Source organism: Nicotiana tabacum, chromosome 22 (assembly GCF_000715075.1).
Source record: "Nicotiana tabacum cultivar K326 chromosome 22, ASM71507v2, whole genome shotgun sequence".
Classification (NCBI taxonomy): domain Eukaryota; kingdom Viridiplantae; phylum Streptophyta; class Magnoliopsida; order Solanales; family Solanaceae; genus Nicotiana; species Nicotiana tabacum.
The window spans coordinates 189,759,372-189,779,798 of NC_134101.1; the positions used below are offsets into that span (position 1 = coordinate 189,759,372).

Here is a 20,427-nt window from a genome sequence, read left to right on the forward strand (position 1 = left end):
GAAGTAAACTAGGAGAAATTGATCTATTGGGCTAATTAGAATTACCAGAAAAAATTGCGTGTATAGATCCCTACAGACATGATATCTAGGCGTATTACTATTTTTAGCAACGTACAGAGGGCTGATTAAAACTAAATCGGAGTTGAGTCATCTGGGCATGGCATCTACTGATTTTAGATATGATTATTGGAACCTATAAACATGGTTCCTAACATGACAAAATGCAAAACCTTATGAACATGATTTCTACTTGATGCAAACGACATTGGAAGTGAAACCTATAGGCATGATTTCTATTATGCAAAAGCAATCAGATTCAAGAGAGCAAACCTATGAGCATGTTTTCTACTTACACAAGCAGTCAGATTTCAATAACAATGTCCTAAGAAAGGATCTCTACCCATATTACCCCATAAAGTATACATCTACCCACCCTTTTTACTAAATACCCCAAATATTTGTTTACAAATTATTACAGGCTAATGAATGAATTACATAAATGAAATAGAAAACCAAGAAGCTATTCTATAGGGAGCCTGCAATTAGGCTCAAGTTTCACAAAGCCTCAAATGGTCTCACAAGCCTCATTTCCATAGGCAAATCAGAGTCTAGGTGCTTCAAAGTTCCCTAAGGGTCTCAAGGACCTCAAACAATGCTTACACCTAGACTTAACAACCAAGCATTGAACCAGTGCAGTGTGGAAAAGCCAGCCTCAGTATGCCAGAGTTCAGAGGGCTCTCAAAGGATCCCAAGGTAGTACACATACTAGAGGGGGCAGAACTTATTAACTAAGAGTGAAGTGAAAGTGCAGGAACACAAGTTGAAAGAGGTTTATTAAAGATTGAATTAAGAGTCTGTTTTGAAAGCAATTACTAAAGCATCAGAGGTTGCTTGAAAAGAGGTTGGAGTAGTAAACAAGCTTAAAACACCTTAGGAAAAGATCACACGCAACTAGTTTTTAGAATTCAATAGTCACACAGGGGTCAAGGGGGTTTGGGAATACATAAACATTTGGATGCATAACCCAGCAAGGGTAGTAAGACTGGTTTGAAATATGATCAGAGATAGTTGACACTGGCATAATCACAAATCAGTCAAGGAGAATACAAACACATAGAAGGGGTGATAAGGATTTGAGGATTCATAAGGTAATAAGCACACAAGAGGTAAAAGACAACTGACAACGCATGCTTTGAAACATACATAAGGGAATACATTAATCTAAAGGGAAGGGGAGACATAATAGCATGCTAGTAATGTAGCTCAACTACAAGTTTCGCAATAGAACCACAAGTAGAAGTAGACTAGAAATAAGAGAAATTGAAGCAAAAGAGAAGCATGTTGTTGTTGAGGCTTTAAATCAAAACTAAGATATACCAGTGAAGATAGAACTGAGAAAACGAAAGAACCAAAGAGCACAAAATGATTAGCCTTGGCTTGCAGCTAATAGTAGCAAATAGCATAAGAGAGAGGGAGAGCAGTGATTTTTTAGTAAGAGAGGTAGTTTTGAAAACCAAGTGTTCATGTGTGCTGTGTTTGTAAAAGACTTAGAGTATTTATAGTTGAAAGTAGGTAACGAAGTAAGGTAAAAATCATAGTAGTATACTAATTTAAGAACTCAGAATCAATCAATTAGAGAATCAAGGAAGTACTCCCTTAAGTTAAGGGAATCATATCAAACGGGGAGATTCAATATCATATAAGGCAAGAAGAAAAATCAGTGCATGACTAAATAAGGCAGGAGGCAAGGTTCAGTAGGCATAGAGTAGTCAATTAGGACCAAATTCATAAAACCTTAATTAAGGACACAACTCAGTAGAAATAAGTATCGTAGCAAATATGGTAAGGAAATTAGTCAGCTTAAATAGACGGGGTAAAGCTTTAAAAGAAAATCTTTCAATCACCATCAATTAAGGAAATCAGAATCAATCATGGGGAGACATGATTCTATATTTTCAACATATATATAGAGATGAATGAACAAGCATAGCAAACAGGCAAGGTTAGCCATAGTGACAGAAAGAAGAAAGAGATGAACAAACAAAATGAGCATAGTCACACAGAAGTGACATAAATAGGCTAGGAATTCAGTAAAACACATTCGAAGCATGGTGACCACGAGAGATTAACAAGAATCAGGTAAACAGGCTAACACACAGAACCAAGGCAAAGAAAATCATGCTAACACACAGAACCAAAGCAAAGAAAATCATGCTAACACGCAAAATCAAAGCAAAGAAAATCATGCTAACACACAGAACCAAAGCGAAGAAAAACTTACAAATTAAGGCTTTTAACAGAGTCGAGTTAAAAAGTAGTATAAACATAAAATCGATCAAAATAAGCAAGGAAAAAGGTTTAATCATAAAGAAATCTGTTAAAACAAGCGTAAAAGAACTCCGAGAAAACCCTAGTTTTCAAAGAAAGTAAAAACGGTTTAAAGTAGAGGATATTTAAGAAAAAGCTCGAGAATAAGCAAATCATAGAAGGAAATAGGCTTAAAGCATAAAAATAACACAGATCTGAGAGATTCAGAAGAGAGTTAGGGTTTCAAAGGAAACCCAAATAGAAATCGAGAGAACATGTCGTAAACTTCACAAATCGTAACACATATGGTGTGATTTTTCCCAAAATCACACCAGAGAAGCCACGAACACAGAAGCAGAAACCCTAGGTCCAAATCGGCATGGCCCAGGACCCTTGAAGGTCTTAGAGATGATGAGCAAGGCGATGAGAGACCCAATGGAGGCTTGGGTTGAAAGGATAGTCGTCGGAGATGACCGGAGAAGGAGGCGATTGACGGAGTCTAGGGTTAGGTTTGAGAGAGGAGAGAAGATGAGAGCATCTGAATGCGGCGGAGATTTGGAAATGAGTAGGGTTAGGGGTCGTTTGGAAATTAAAAAGGAAAGGAGGAATGAGGGTCGTTGATCATTTAGATCAATGGCCAGGATTTAAGATGGCTTGGGTCGGGTAAGAATAATTGGGGCCTGGGTCGGGTTATTAAATAGGAAATTGGGTTGGGGATTGGTCCGATTTGGGCCATAATTGAAAGCCAAATCTGGCTATTATTTAAATAGCCAGTTTTTTCTATTTTAATTTATAAAAATAATAGGTAATTTCTGGAAAAAATAATTTAAGTTTCCAAAATGATTTAAAATACATAATTAACATTTTAAAATATAGGGACCAATTTTATGCATATAAAATATAATTATACCTTAAAATGGGCTAACATTGCAATTATATGCAATTTAGCTTAAAAAATACCAAATGTGATTGTAAAAATGCATAAAAATTATATTAGCCATATTTTGGCATAAGTATAGAAATTAAATAAATGAATTATCAAAACAATAATTTAGAAAATATTTATTGGGGATTTTATGGATGAAGGGGAGAAAATAAATCAATTTAAACCCTTAAAATTATGGAAAAAATTATAAAAACCTTGTGCATGCTTATATATGCATATATATGCTATTTTGAAGGTATTTGTGCATATTTAAAATATATAGGGAAAAATTGGGTATTAACACCAGGTACAGCATCATAGACAACGACCTATACAAAAGGACGTATGGCGGCCCCCTAGCTAAATGCTTAGGCCCAAATCAGACGCGACGCATTCTAGAAGAAGTGCACGAAGGCCACTGCGGAGCTCATTCCGGCAATCGGGCTCTAGTCATATGTCTCGTACGAGCAGGCTACTATTGGCCCACCATGAAAAAAGAGACCACTAACTTCGTGAGAAAATGTGAGCAATGCCAAAAATATGCTCTCATGATCCACCAAACAGGCGAGCACCTCCACTCAATCACCTCACCTTAGCCTTTCATCAAGTGGGGGATGGACATTGTTGGTCCCCTCCTAGCAGGGCGAGGTAACGTATGACTTTTTTTTGGTTTTAACTAACTATTTTTCAAAGTGGTAGAAGCAGGAGCATTCACCCAGATACGCGAACAAGAAGTAATCAACTTCATATGGAAGAATATTATGTGTCGCTTCGGCCTCCCCAAAGAAATCAGTTGTGACAACGGACCCCAATTCACCGGGAAAAAGATCATCGAGTTCTTCGAGAAATGCCATATCAAAAGAATACTCTCCACTCCATACCATCTCGCGAGCAATTGGCAAGCGGAGTCCTCCAATAAATCAATACTGAACATCATAAAGAAAAAGCTCGAAAATGCCAAGGGACTATGGCCAGAACTACTGCCAGAAGTGTTATGGGTATACCGCACAACGCCAAAACGAGCACAAGAGAGGCACCCTACTCATTAGTCTATGGGACTAATGCAATAATACCAATCGAGGTCGGGGAACCAAGTCTGAGATACTCCAATGAGAGCGGGTTGAGGAATGACGAAAGCAGAAGGCAAGACCTTGACAAAGCCAAAGAACGGAGAGATATGGCCTACATAAGGATGATCGGCCCAAAACAACAAGTAGAATGCTACTACAACTAAAAATCCAAGGTCATACCACTCAAAGTCAGGGGCTACGTACTCAAGGCCAAACGCAGGCAAGCAAAGACCCGTGGGAGGGCAAGCTGGGAACGAATTGGAACATCCCATACAAAATCAAAGCAGCAGCAAATAAAGGGTCATTTCAACAAGAAATGATGGAAGGAAAACTACTACCAAACAACTGGAACATCGCCCACCTCAAGTACTTTAACTTCTAAGGAAAAATGTTCTCCAAGTCGTACTCTTTTTCCCTCACCTGAGTTCTTGTCCCAATTGGGTTTCCTAGGGAAGGTTTTTAATGAGTCGACAAGGAGGAAATTTCAAGCTAAAGTATGAGCAGATGAGGGCACAAACTGATCAGTTCATTGCCAACCTCTCAATACTTCTCCGGGTCGACCAATGAAGGGACTAGATAGACTGGGACTGGAACACCAGATAGACTAGGAATGCCAGCCCGAAAAACATGTAAATTTCTCCAATATATATAAGTAAATCACATAATTACATGAAGTTCGCCCATGTTATTGCCAAAACTACATTGCATCAATTAAGTAAAAGTGACATTCGACCTCGTTCGAATGAACTTACATTCAACCTCATTCGAATTAACTTACATTCGACCTCATTCTAATTAACTCACATTCGACCTCGTTCGAATTAATTAAAGTGACATTCGACCTCGCAACTCACAATCAACCTCGTTCGAATTAATTAAAGTCACATTCAACCTCATTCGAATTAACTCACATTCGACCTCGCTCGAATTAACTCACATTTGACCTTGCTCGAATTAACTCACATTTGACCTCGTTTGAATTAACTCACATTCGACCTTGTTCGAATCAATTAAAGTGACATTCGACCTCGTTCGAATTAACTCACATTCAACCTCGTTCGAATTAATTAAAGTCACATTTGACCTCGTTCGCAATTAATTAAGGAGACAATTCGACCTCGTTCAAATTAACTAAAGTCGTATTCGACCTCATCCAAATTTATCCACACTCGACCCTGCTTAAGTTAACATCTACCAGCCCGGCCACGACTAAACCCAAAGTTCTTATAGTCAAGGCGACCAAACAATAAAAACACACAAGACCAAACAGAGAAGATTCAGAAACAAACAGAAAAAATAGCATTCCACATTCAAAAATATATTTTTTACAAGGTCTGAACAGACGCCCGCAAAAGGGAACACAAAAATTACAAGGGCATAACTATTTAGCAGCACTGTCTCCACCATCGCCCTCGCCATCAGAGTATGCGTCCCCGTACCAGGCACCGTATTCAATCCCGTCCAAATCCTCTTCGCCATCACCAAGCCCTGATGTAGCAGGATCATAACCATAGGCGACCCGAGCTGCACGCGCCTTAGCACGAGCATCCTCAAAATCAACCTTAGGAACACTCCCCGTCGTCATCTAATTCTTGAATATGTCTAGTTGAGCCTCGGCATGGATACATTTCTCATACAGATCCCGTGGAATATCGGGTTAAGCAGAAGAGTGAGAGGAGGACGATTGAGACAACAACTGCGTCTTCTCGGTCTCGAGAGCGGCAATTTGATCACCAAGGTTCGAGACCTCTTTCTCTAGCCCCCCAATTCGCTCATCAATGCGTGCCTCCCTGAGCGTGGCCGTCTCCATATCATTTGCCCATTAGGATCGGAGGATGCAGATTGCATCCTCTAATGTCGCCACCTTTGCCAAAGCCGCCAACCAAGCCGATTCAGCCTTCTCCAACTCAACTATCTTCTTGACGACTTTATCACTCAAAGCGTCGGCCCTAGTCGAACATTGCTCGAGCTCGGCCCGCACAGATACCACTTGGGTTTGAAGATCCCACACTCAGCCTTAACGCCCTTGCTCACTTTGAGCTCTTATTCTTCGTCCCTAAGCGCCCCCTCAAGCTCGCTACACTTACTGATGACTTTCACAAGCTCATCATCTTTGTGCATCAACTCATCTCTAATAGCTTGGAAATTACCGCTTGTACCAAATCGCCTACAGATCCCGCGGTGCTTGTTGCGGTACTCACTGTACTTTCTTTCCATCTTCTTAAAAGTAGCCCTACGCCTCTACTCTCGGCTAGCACTCTTAATATCCAAGATAATGGTCTATAAACAAGAGAGAAAAAGAGAGAAAGTCATTCTTAAAAAAAAGATACAAGGCACAGATATTAGGAAGATCGGAAAAACTTACCCTCAGGGCGAGGCTGGCTATGCTCGACAACAGGGCGGCATTATTGAACGTCGCTAGGGTCATGCCCCCCGCATTAGAACAGAGGAGACCCAAGGAGGGGACCACATCCTTCGTGTTCACCAGCAGATTAGGTCCATGGGGATCACGATGGTACAAGAAGACCCCTCCAACCTCACATCCACCTGAGTGAATCCTTTATTGAACCTCCGCACCTCCTCGGGATCAACATCAGAACTGGTTTCATAACCGTCCTCGACAATACCCTTTGATCTCTCTTCGGCCAGTGAAGGAACGTCGACTGGCCCCAAGGATGACGATTCATTTCTTAGCACGGCGTCCATAGCTTCAGATGGCCCTCTAATTTTAACCGCGACCTCGGGAAAAGGAATATCTTCCATGACCCCCGTAGATAGCGAAGTTACAGTCGATAGATTCACATCACCCTCCGACACAACAACGGTCAGCTCACGGTCGCCCCTTATAGATTTCGTAGCTCTAACTGCCCCATCGCCGACATCCACCCTCCCCCTCTTCAGAGGAACTGAGTCCTCATTTATTGGTGATGACTCATCTATCAAATGTAGCACGACCAGGACCGGAGTCTCTCTTGTTGGGGCCGCCGACGATCGACTAGGTCTGCATAATACCAGAGGCTGAGAAGAAGTGGTCGGCTGAGCAGACTGGTTCGCAATCGTAGCATGGGAAGATCCCGTCGCGACACTCGTCTGGCAGAACACAAGTGTAGGAGCCCTCGTCCTCCTCGAAGCTCTTCGACCTAATGATAAAAGCAAGGTTAACTCGACCCCCAAGATACATAAAAAAAGGAACGACCTAAAGGCCGAAGCAACAAAAATTCAAACAAGCAACTCACCAGTCGCTGAGGGCTTGGGACCAAATTTCTTGTGGAAATACGACCATTCACGAATCCCCACCGTATGGGGCAAGGCCTGACTAACCAGTTGTGAGTGTCTGCAACCAATGGAGAAGGCTCTTTCTCGGTTGAACAAAAAAAGTGTAGAATGATTACGCTACTACCGAAATAAGCGAAATGAACATTTGGTGGGGGTACTTACGGGCATAATTCCACACTTCGGGAAATAAATTAGTATTTGTCACTACACCATCGGTCTTGACGTAGAAAAATTAAACCAGAACCGATGATTGGCCTTATCGTCCATCTTCACTACCAAACTCTTGCTTCTGCGGTGACGAAGGTGTAACATCGTCCCCCTATGGAAATTGGGCGCGTAGAGATGCATTAGGTGGCGAACAGAGATCCCCCAGCTGGCCAATTTTGCATACTTTGTCAACATAAGGATGAGCTTATAAATGTAAGGGGAATTTTGGGCCGGGCAGACATTGGTATAGCGGCAGAATTCATTTGCCAATGAGGGAAGGGGAAAAGAATAGCCCAAAAGGAACGAATACGCGTAGAATGCGCAATATCTAGGGCGATAAAGTTGTACCACATTATGGACGGCCGGGACCAGGTCAATGTGGGTCGGGATTTTGAACTTGGCCCTAAAATCAGTAAGGACAGCCACGTCCATTTCAGATTCGACGGGCTCGGGATCGTCCTCGGGCCGCTTTGAGAAGTCTGACCTAGCCTTTTCTTTGCGAGGGATTATTTTATCTACAATAGGGAAGCTCTCATCCTCTACTACAATGGCAGCCCCATTGTCATCAGGACGCATGCTCACTGCCAATGGAACGGGATCAGAGGTCCCTCCAGAATTGGAAGATGCATTAACTATCTTTGGTTGTTTATATACGAAGGAATTACAAATACAGAGAAGGTAAGAGTAGCAGAAATTGCTAAAATAAGGGAAAGCTAGGATATAAAGGTGGAAATAACGAAATCAAGAACACTGGAGAAAAAGAGGAATATAGAGGTTCGAATGCTTGGAAACACAAAGGATCAAGTAAAGGGTTTTCTATCCCTATTTATAAGAAATCCACGCACCTTAATCGAAAATGCCAATCGTCACTGCGCAAATATCGAAACGGCAGAGGCGCAAGAAACGACGTAACGCATCGGAAATATGCGTAATAATGAAGCATGATGTCATGACGTCATTCTGAACCGACATAACGGTAAGTTATGGCTCACAAAGCTCCACGTTATCACCTCGCCATGAGCGTTACTACTCGACCTGCCCGCCTAAATCTCACCACTACGACTAGTGAAGTCCGCTTATCGAGGTCATTTGAGAAACGACCTCGATAAGCAGAGGGACTAATTGTATGGGTCAAAACTAACTTCGGCATGAAGAGGCATTATTAATTTAGCCGAGGTCGACTAACGATTGATGGATTCACCGCCGAGCAGTCAATCATGGCCGAAGTCGAATGCCAAGAACAACAGTAACTGCTAGTTTTGTAATAGGATCTTTAGGAGAATATTCCCCTGAATATTAGTTCTACTCATACTTTTAGAGTTGAGGGACATGTCCCATATAAATAGGAAGAGAGATAAGGTAAAAGACATGTATTATGTATTCTGATAAGACCTCTCTTGAAAAGCAAACTCTCTAGATAAATACAAACACCACCTTTCTAAAGAGATTTGTTTTATTGATTATTCTATATTTTTCACATCAACTCCGAGAAAGTCTCAAATATTCTCATAGTTATTTGCCATACATCATTGTCAGAAAGAAGAATCATTCATCTCATTCGATATTGGGTGAATCATCCTCCTTATTTACATTTATTGTTATTTAATGCTTGTTATTCTCATTTCATTATTGACCTTCAACATTTAATACACATTGCATTAAATCTATTCCGACATTACCCTACATATTCCACGTAAATCGATTTAAAATTTGAGGTTATTGTCTTTAACTAGAATTAACCCCTTACCTTTTTAAATTAATTAGTTGAACCAAAGGTTCATATTTTTTTGTCAAACAATTACCTCTTCAAATGTCACAGTCCCTGCTACATGATTAACTTTTGAAGTTAATAAAATCAAGTACGATTTCTTAACAAAAAAAAAAAGAAAAAAAATGGAAGGCTAGCTATCTCACAGTTACTCTATCCATGATTTAACACCACTATATGTGAAGAACAAACAAAATAAATAGAGAGGGAAAATAACTAAGGAAATGGACATCCACTTTCATGCTTAAGTGACAACTGTGATGTGATGGTTTAAGTTGTACGCTGTTTATGTAAAAGCTAAAAATAATCTCAGTATTCAGCACACACCTTTGTGACTGGGAACTACTCAACTTTTTCACCAAGTCCAAACCTTTTCTTCACATGAAAAATTAATTGGGATAGTGCATTACATAAAGCGATCAACAACAAGAAGGAAAAATAATGGTTAATTGAAAATTTTGTTCAATTCTTCTGGTGTAATTTTCATGAAAAGCAGAAAAGTATTTCTTTTCCAGTTTTAGATTTAAAAATTCTGCATAAAATCTTCTTAACTAAAACTTTAAAACAAAGGAGCTCAACTTTTATGCTATCCTATTTCTATTATTTTCTTAATAATCATCGTAATGTTCTATTTATTTAATAAAAAATAAAAGTAGCAGATTGATACAAAAAATACTAGAACAAAAAGGCATTAATATCTGTATGGAGCCTTATGAGCTAAGATCCATGAGAAAGCTATTACAAATTGGTGCTGACATCATTGCTGAGGTTATCAAGCAAGATTCAAAGCTGTTCAATTTTTCAAATGGGTATTATTTAAAAAAGGTTTAACACATGCCTAGACAAGTCCAATGGTGGGTGTTTGTTAGCTATAAAGCTTTTAACAAAAAGACGGCTAACTGTGATGTGGATTGCAAATCTAGCCACAGAGATTATCAAACGTACCTTTTCTCTTTTTTCTTTTGTTTTGTGTGTGGTCACAGCTTCTTAGAGGATTCTACTTCACCAATAGATATGATAAGTTGGTGACCTTTCACTCTTAGTGAAATGCGTTTCAATCTTAAAAATCAAGAATTTTGTTTTAATCTAAAAATTAAGAACTTTTTAAAAGAGGGTACTTTAAACTTAATGGGTCTAATACCCAACAAATTTACGAATTAATCATGTTATTGAATTTCAAATATCGAATGTGAGAGGATTCCATTTGTAGACATCTCATGCGTTCCAACAAGCTTTCAAGTATAGACACGTGGAACACGTCATCCTCCAATAATGGATGAGGAAAGTACTTTTTTCTTCTGAAAAGGATGAAGATAGAGTGGGCTTAAGCTGTTGGACCACCCGAGTTTGCTGGAAGAAGAGAAGGAAGTTTAGTCCCCACACTACTTGCCACTTTCATTACTAATTTAAAGCTAAAATCTTTTACTCTCCGGTCTCCACTCCTTTTTTGTTAATAAAAGTAAGTATTTTTTCAAGAAAGGGGGTTAGGACTTTGAGGAGAAGTTGGGAGGAAAGTATTGGATATTGACCAAGGAGGCGTATCTGGTGTAAGCTCTTCTGTAAAATTTCTTATATGTGGATTTCTATGTCTCTTTCAAAAGGACTCAGTAAGTACTTTAGGATATATTTAATCTTAAAATCTAATTTCTTAATTAGCTCATGAATAAATTAATATAAATGTGAATTTTGACGAGAATATATCTTTTATATTTTTCAAAGATATAAGAACTCATTACAGATATGAAGTGCTGTGAGACATGAAACTAATATTGTACTTTTCATAATCACTTCAAAACTCAAACTGAAGTCCATCACGGGGTACTCAAAGCATATATTAACATTTCTTCAAACATGGATGGTGGATATTTACTATAGGCTTGTCTTAGATGTTGAACTTTGCAAAGTCGTATCACGACCCAAAATCTCACCTTGAGGATCGTGATAGTACTTAGTTTCTATGACTAAATAAGCCTAACACAGAACAAGATCAACAGAAAATACTAGATTAAATATTAATGAAAAGCTGAAGAGTGCCATGAATTAACCAACAGAAATACAAAAGTCACATAAATCTCAAAACAGGTACTACTGAGTCATAAGCTCTACAAGAAGTACATGATGAGCCTCAAAATACATAATTGTTTGCAATACAATAAACATTAATATGAAAACAGTAGAAGGAGACTCCGAAACCTGCGAGCGGGACATCAGGTATACCTTGAAGTCTCTTTACCAACTCAAAATCAGTCCACTAACGTTCGGCATGCTCTGAGGTACCTGGATCTGCACAAAAATGTGTAGAAGCATAGTATGAGTACACCACAACGATACCCAGTAAGTACCTGGAGTAGTGACGAGGTTCAAGTCAAGACACTCACTAGACATAAAACCTGTGTAGAATATCAATATAAAGCTAACAACGGAAAGCAAAATCAATAAATGACAAAAAAGAGTAACATGTGATAACAAAGCAAATTAACCCAAACACAGCTAAAATGCAAGTGAATCAATTAAGGAATACAATGACAGTTCAAATCCTCAAGTCATTCCAACACAAGATTTACATCAAGAATTATCCCGAGATATCACACCTCATAGTCACAAATCACAATTCACCCTTATGACGCCGCATGAGCTTCACATTTTAAAAACATTTTTTCGAAATAGCTTCACGTGTATAAGCTTCCTTATCTTGTTGTGTGTGCTTCACAATGAAATATTTTCCCATACTAGCAACACGCGCATAAACCCCCTTATCTCGCTGCATGCACATCAATGTACACACCACCTTTATTCTGCCGCATGCACATCTCATCACAACAAAATAATAACAATCACCCGCACCTCATGTACATATGTGCTACATCATCACCACAATAACAATACCAATGCCACAACAAGATAGAGCTCACGGTTCACCAACAATATGTACAAGAATCATAACAATAATATAAGGGCGCGGGGAGTGATCAATAGAATAAAAGCATGTTTCATATTACAACAGCTCTAAATCAAGGCATATTAATAGCCTAAGGTCTATTCCGGTCATAATCCACATATACACCCGTGTACACACTCGTCATCTTGTGTACACATCGTTTCACATAGTACAAATATTTCAAATTAGACCAAATCCTAAGAAAAATTTCTCCCACACAAAGTTAGGCAAGATACTTACCTCAATCAAGCTAAACCAATCCTCTAATAAGCCCTTTCCGTGTGAATCTACCTTCGGATAGCTCGAATCTAGCCACAATAACTTAATATCATAAATAAAAGTCATAGAAAATGATTCTGAATAATAAAGCTTAGATCTTTAGCTAAAATCAAAAAGTTAACCCCGGGGCCGCACCCCGGAGCTTGACCAAACTCACAAATTCTGAACATACATTTCTGATACGACCCCAACCATATCAATTTTATCTAATTCCGACTTCAAATCAGCTTTCAAATCATCAATTTATGTTTTAGAAAAGTTTTTACTAAAATCCAGGAGGAAAGGAAAAATATGGATCAGTTGAAAGAGCTACTTCTTCAAGCTGAGTGGATTCGCGCCCCTTCCTTCCTCTAATAAGAGAGAGCGAAAGACGCTATTGAAGTTATACCCACTTTGCACAAAAATTTGCAAGTCTATCCACTTTAGGATCAACTTCAAACTTGTCGGGGTTGGCGTTGAAGGAAAAAATTCGTCTGAAGTATAATGCACTTAAGGCCAATTAAGTCTAACGTGCAAATATTAGACTTAAGGCAAAATAGGTCTCAAGTGTAACAAATATTTCATGCACTTAAGGCCAAATAAGTTTGAAATACAACAATGCTTTCATGCACTTAATTAAGGCCAAATAGGTCTGAAGTACAAATTTCCCAGAAACAAAAGTTTGTTCTTCGAATTTCAACAAACACCAATTATTAATTTGTCAAAACAACAACAAATATAGCAAACTCATTTCACGAAGAAGAAGAAGAAGAAGAAGAAGAAGAAGAAGAAGAAGAAGAAGAAGAAGAAGAAGAAGAAGAAGAAGAAGAAACCCTATGCGGTAACAAAGAAAAGAGCTACATCATCTCACTACTGTAAAACACTATAAATCACCTTAAAACCTGCTCACAAACACCATATAAAGTCACTGTCACCTTTATTTTCACAACGACAACGATGAAGAAGAAGTAGAAGAAGAAGAAGAAGAAGAAGAAGAAGAAAAGAAACCTAGAAGCGGAGGAAAATGCCTCAAGTTGTCTGTACTTTGGGTGCTAATTAAACCTTTTTTAAAAAAAATGGGTACAAACATGAAAAATTTACGGTGGGTCAATGACAGGCCCAACCGTTAACTAGGCTTGAACTTAAATTGCTACCCTTATTCCATAGGAATATTTACATAAATAGCCGTCCATATTTATTTACTTTTTCTAGCCATATACATAGATTGTATATTGATTATACACATATAATACATAAACTATACATATATTATACCTACATTGGTTATTTTTAGTTTAAGCGGTTAGGTGGACGGCTATTTGGGTTAACCCTTCTATTTCTTACTTAGTGAATTATCATCATTTAAACATGAACATAATGCTAACAAAAGAGTATGAAATTCAAATTACCAACAAACTTAATTTAACAAACGACTAGGATCATTCTAGAGCGTTGAGTATTCATTTTCGAGGCAGTTGGTTATCCTCTTATAATCAGCAAGAGTCCTAAAATCTCGGGTTTGATATGTCGTTATCTTGCTCCCTATTTTACCAACCATTAATTACTAATGTGATACTCCCTCCGTCCATAATAAGTGACTAATTTACCTTGAACACATTCATTAAGAAAATACTAAATTTTAGACAAAAATAGTTCGTGTGACTAAACTACCCTTAATTAAATATTGCAGCATAATTTAATGTTAGAAGTAAAAGACTTTTTAGGAATACATACATAAGAGTAATTTTGAAAAACATATTGAATTTTTCTTGATTATATAAATGGACACTTATCTTGGACTAAAATAAAAAGGTAAATTGATCACTTATCGTGGACCGAAGGGAATATATATTAAACTCATTACTCCCTCCAGTCCAAAATAAATGATTTTTTTGATGTTTTCACACAAATTAAGAAATTCACCTTTTAGCATTAATTAGCAATGAAATTGACCATATTAACCTTTACTATCTCACATAAACACTCCTAACATATATTCCAACACTATTTACTCCAAGGATAATGTAGGAAAAAAATAATTAATTCATTCTTGAAATCTGAAAAAATCACTTATTTTGGATTACAATAAAAAGGCCAAAAAATCACTTATTTTGGACCGGAAGGAGTATTATTTAGTGAAACAAGATCAAAACGAGTGAAAAAGAAAGCAAAAGCACGGTCCTTTTAGACCGGAATATTGAAATTAAGGGAATAAAAGAATAGTAAATGTATTTCGTGAATGTGTATGTGCAGAGTTTTTATTTTGGAATTTACCTAAACGGGTGCCTCCGTGTCCTTGGATTCACTCAATGCATACCTACTTAAACTGGACAAAGTGAAAATCAAGGAAAATAATGTAAATGAAAGGAATTGATGTGGACCTTAACGATGACTTCGAGAAAGAAGAATGAGATCCATTTAAGGCATCTCCTTACCATTTTGACAAATGAGCTAACAAGAATTCTAAAGTTTGGAATGAAGAATAAGGGATGCCAAATGACGTTGTATAATCGCTTTTAAAATAATAGCCGAAAAAATATTTATTTTTGTATATATACATTATGTATGTTATATACAAAAATTATGCAAATTTTATACACTTTTTCGGCTACAAAATGTAAATAGTTTCTAGTGCGGGCTAAAAGTAATAACGGAAAAGGGTCTGATCTGTCCCTCTACTATGATAAAAAACCCAGTAGTCTCCCACAAGTGAGGCCTGGGGAGAGTAAGATGTACGCAGCCGTACCCCTATCCCTGGAAGGGTAGAGAAGCTGTTTCTGATAGACCCTCGACTAGAGAACGACTGGAAAAAAAAAAGGTAATTGCAACAAGTAGGAATAACAACAAGATAAAACAACAATACCAACAACAATAAGTAGGAATAACAAGCAAGATGAAATAAGATTGAATCCAAGAATACAATCAAACTCTAAGTAGTAGTAGTCATATATGGATAAAAGATAACATACTAATACTAATGCTAGTTAACTGAGTAAGATAAAGAGAAACTTTTGACTACCTATGAACCTTCTACCCTAATTTTTGACCTCCACATCCTCTTGTCTAGATCCATGTCCTCAGTCAGCTCCAAACGTGCCATGTCCCGCCTAATAACCTCTCCCCAAGATTTCTAAAGCCTACCTCTACCCCTCCTGCTACCTATCGAGGCCAACCTCTCACACCTTCTAACCAGGGCTTCTATACTTCTCCTCTTAACATGCCCGAACCATCTCAACCTCGCTTTCCACATCTTATCATCCACAGGGGCCACTCAACCTTTTCCCGAATAACTTCATTCATAATCTTATCTAACCGGTTATGGCCACACATCCACTTCAATATTCTCATCTCAGCTACTTTTAGCTTCTAGGTATGAGAGTTCTTGACCGGCCAATACTCTGCTCCATACAACATAGTTAGTCTAACTACAACCTTGTAGAACTTACCTTTAAGTCTCAGCGACACATTCTTATCACACAAGACACCGGAAGCGAGCCTCCACTTCATCCATCCTACTCTAATACGATGCGTGATATCTTCATCAATCTCCTCATTACCTTATATTATAGATTCAAGATACTTGAAACTACCTCTCGTGAGGATGACTTGCGTATCAAGCATCACCTTCATATCCCCTTCTTGGGAACCGTTGCTGAACTTGCACTCCAAGTATTCCGTCTTGGTCCTACTTAACTTGAAGCCCTTAGACTCTAGGGTCTGTCTCTAAACCTCCAGCCTCTCATTAATACCACCCCGCATCTCGTCAATGAAAACTATGTTATCAGCAAATAACATACATCATGGCAACTCACTTGGAATATGTCTCGTCAATGCGTCCATCACCAAGTAAAATAAGAATGGACTAAGAGCTAATCACTAGTGCAACCCCATCATAACTGAAAAGTGTTTTGAGTCTCCTCTTGTTGCCCTAACCCGAGTCTTAGCTTCATCATACATGTCCTTAATCACCCTAATGTAGGCTACTGGGGCCCCTTTAGCCTCCAAGCATCGCCAGAGCATCTCTCTCGGGACTTTGTCATATGATTTCTCTAGATCAATAAACACCATGTGCAAGTCCTTCTTCATCTCCCTATACCGTTCCACCAATCTCCTCACAATGTGAATGGACTCCATAGTCGACGCCCCGACATGAAACCGAATTGGTTCTTAGAAATGGACACATTGGTCCTCACCCTCACTTCAACCACCCCCTCCCAAACTTTCATAGTTATGGCTTAGCAGCTTAATCCCCATATAATTATTGCAACTTTGCCTTGTTTTTATACATAAAAATCATTGTACTCTACCTCCATTCATCGGACATCTTTTTCGTCCTAAAAATAACATTAAATGGTCTAGTGAGCCATTCCAAACCTGCCCTACCCGCATTCTTCCAAAATTCCACAGGTATTTCATCTGGCATGGTAACTCTATCCCTGTGCATCTTACGCATAGCCCCCTTGACCTCCTCTATTATTATGCGCCTACAATACCCAAAATTCCGGCGCATCTCGGAGTGCAAGTCGCCCAACACAATGTCCCTATCACCCTCCTCATTCAGGAGTTTATGGAAATATGTCTGTCATCTTCGTCTAATATGAGCCTCCTCCATCAAAACTCTACCATCCTTATCTTTGATATACTTAACTTGACCCAAATCACGGGCCTTCATCTTTCTTACCTTGGCTAGCCTGTATAGCTTCTTGTCATCGCCTTTGGCCTCAAGCTCTTCATACAAATGCCCAAATGCCTCAGTCTTAGCCGCAATAACCACTAACTTCGCCTCCTTCTTAGCCCTCCTATACCCCTCTAAGTTCATCCTCTTCGCCTCCTCATCTATGCTCTCTATAATCGTCAAGTGTGTCGCTTGCTTGGCTTCCACTTTATCTTGTACCTCCTTACTCCACCACCAGTCACCTTTGTGGCTGCTAGTGAAATCCTTCGAGACCCCTAACACTTCTCTCACAGCTACTCCAATACACTCCGCTGTCGTGGTCCACATACAGCTCGCGTCCCCACTGCTCCTCCATGCTCCCATAGCCAACAACTTCCCCCCTCCAAATCCTATGCTTTGTCACTTGTCAAAGCACCACACCTGATCTTGGGTTGACCATACACGGCCTCTTCCTTCTCTTCCTCACAATCTCTAAGTCCATTACCAATAATCTATGTTGAGTGGTGAGATTCTCGCTTGGAATAACCTTGCAATCCATGCACAGACTCATATCGCACTTCCGGAGGAGTAGATAATCAATTTGAGTCTAGGCCAACGAACTCCGGAATGTAACCAAGTGCTCCTCCCTTTTCGGAAAATACGAGTTGGCAATCACCAAATCAAAGGCTTTAGCACAGTCCAACAACGAAGTGCCTCCTCCGTTCCTAACTCCAAAGCCAAAGCCGCCATGCACACCGTCATACCCCCCAAATGTCGCCCCAATGTGACCATTGAAGTCCCATCCTATGAATAACTTCTCGGTGAGCGGAATACCACGTAGCAACCCGTCAAACTCTTCTGAGAAGCGCCTCTTAATCTCCTCGTCCAAACTTTTGAGACGCGTAAGCACTAATCACATTTAAAGTAGATCCTTCCACAACCAACTTAATAGTCATCAGCATGTCGTTCACCCTCCTAACTTCTACCACTAGTTCCCTGTCAACCAAGATACCTACCCCATTCTCCCTAATATCTGTGTCTGATTTACATCAAACACAGATATTGAAACGTGCTCTCTTTTTCCTTTTTTCTTCTTACCAAAAAGTTTATGCTACTTAAACGCACCTGTTTCATTTCATGAAGTTTACCTGTTTGTCTTCCAATTTTCTATTGTCATTTTAGTAAAACTACTTTAATTTTGCTTCCAGAATAAAATAGCTTAATATGCATTTATTCATATAAGTTACATATAGACTTAAGAATAATATAAAATATACAACAAAACTCCATCTTTGTCGTTTCAAATTAATAAATTCAACTATTCGATCAAGTCTCTTATAAATTATTGAAAAGTTAAATATATATATACAATTTGAGGAATACAATCGGGTTCCGCATGCACTTACTCCTAGGGGTGGGCATATTTCGGTCGAAACCTAATAAACCGACCAAACTGAATTTTTTTTTATTTCGATTTCGGTTATTTAGTTTGTTCGGTCGGTTTCGGTTTAAAATTTTAAAATTTCGATTTTTCGGTTCGGTTTTCGGTTATTAAGTTTTTAAGTTCAGTTAACCGAAAAATCGAATTATTAACATATATGTTCTTTAAATTATATATAGGCTAAGCCCATAAGTAATAAATTAATATTATTAGGTCCAATCTATCAAAGACTCAACACAATTAAGTAAGTCCATCAACTTTCCAATCTTAAAGACTTTCAGTCTATTAAAACTTCCATAGCATATGTGATAGATACCGGGAGAATTTCACACAGAATTGTAATTTACACTATGTTTGAATTTTATGATCCATAAAGTGTGCAAAGTTTAGTCTATTTTTTTTCTATAAACACAATATTTCCAACAATTTCGAAGTTTTGGGAAAAATCAACAAAAATCGCCGGTCGTATTATTACATAGAAGGAGTCCAATATGATAATGTTCAAACCGAAAACCGAACCGAAATTAGAATAACCGAACTGAACCGAACTTATTTCAGTTCGGTTTCGGTTACTACTTTTACAAAACCGAAAACTGAATAACCGAACCGAATTTCTTCAAACCGAACCGAATCGACCGAATGCCCACCCCTACTTACTCCATCAACAACATAATATTGAAATAAAAAATCAGAGTGGGAAGGTATAATGAAGTGGCAGATGGTGTTTGTGATTTAATTTGTTGTTTAGACGACATTGTATCTATTTCATGACCAAAACTGGAAACAACTTGGCATTAACATAACAAAACTATCTCAAAATTGAATACTTGTAGGTATATACAACAATTTATATTTTATCGTACAAACACAATTGGCTAAAACATCCTTAAAACTGACAGCCTTGCAAACAGAAATTTTGAACAAGATTAATATATGTAATGACAATGACTAGAAATCAATATTCCAGTTATTGTATTAATATACATATTAATTTACAAGCAATTAGTAGTTTTAAAAAGATATATAGAATGCTATGATGTAAGGGTCTGCCTTTGAAGAAAAGTTTAAGTGATAAAAACCAAGTTCCAACCTTATATTCTACTATAATAATGCAATTGTTGAAACCAAGGCTTGGAAGAAGGCATCCTCAGTTGTTAGTAAACACCAAAGCACTATTTGCATATCATGCGCCTTTACGGTTTTAAAATTAAGAAAATGATATTTTTAAATCTTTTATGTGTAAAAGACAGATCTCTTAAATGTAAAAATAAATTTTTTATGTGTAAAAAATTAGGTAAGATTATAAAACTAAAAATAAATTTGTAAAGAGCCACAAAACCAATTGACTATTGACACGGTCGAAGAGCGAGTTAAAAGGAAATACGTTTGATAGTAAAAATTGACAAGATTAAAACACAATGGAAGATCTTGGTTCTCCAAGACATCATTTATAACAAAAACCAATCGTAAGAAAGTTTTTCAAAAGAAAAACAAATATCTTTCTTTAGTTGGAATATTTTCTTACAATAAAGATTGAAAAACAAATTACAAAATAGAAAGAACAAAAACACAATCGCTAAGTT

General features: G+C 38.1%; 1 protein-coding gene and 1 long non-coding RNA gene across 2 annotated transcripts; both read right to left on the bottom strand.

Moving 5' to 3' along the window:
• Positions 1–11,591: 11,591 nt before the first annotated feature.
• On the bottom strand, positions 11,592–13,757 carry LOC107774505 (uncharacterized). Its single transcript, XR_001645524.2, has 3 exons — positions 13,644–13,757; positions 12,732–12,799; positions 11,592–11,836 (listed from the first exon to the last, which is right to left on the bottom strand). It is a non-coding gene; the product is annotated as an uncharacterized LOC107774505 (long non-coding RNA).
• Positions 13,758–17,331: 3,574 nt separating this feature from the next.
• Positions 17,332–17,787, bottom strand: LOC107774504 (uncharacterized). The gene has a single exon (XM_016594058.2). It carries the CDS (start codon positions 17,785–17,787, stop codon positions 17,332–17,334), a length of 456 nt encoding a protein of 151 aa, XP_016449544.2.
• Positions 17,788–20,427: the final 2,640 nt, after the last annotated feature.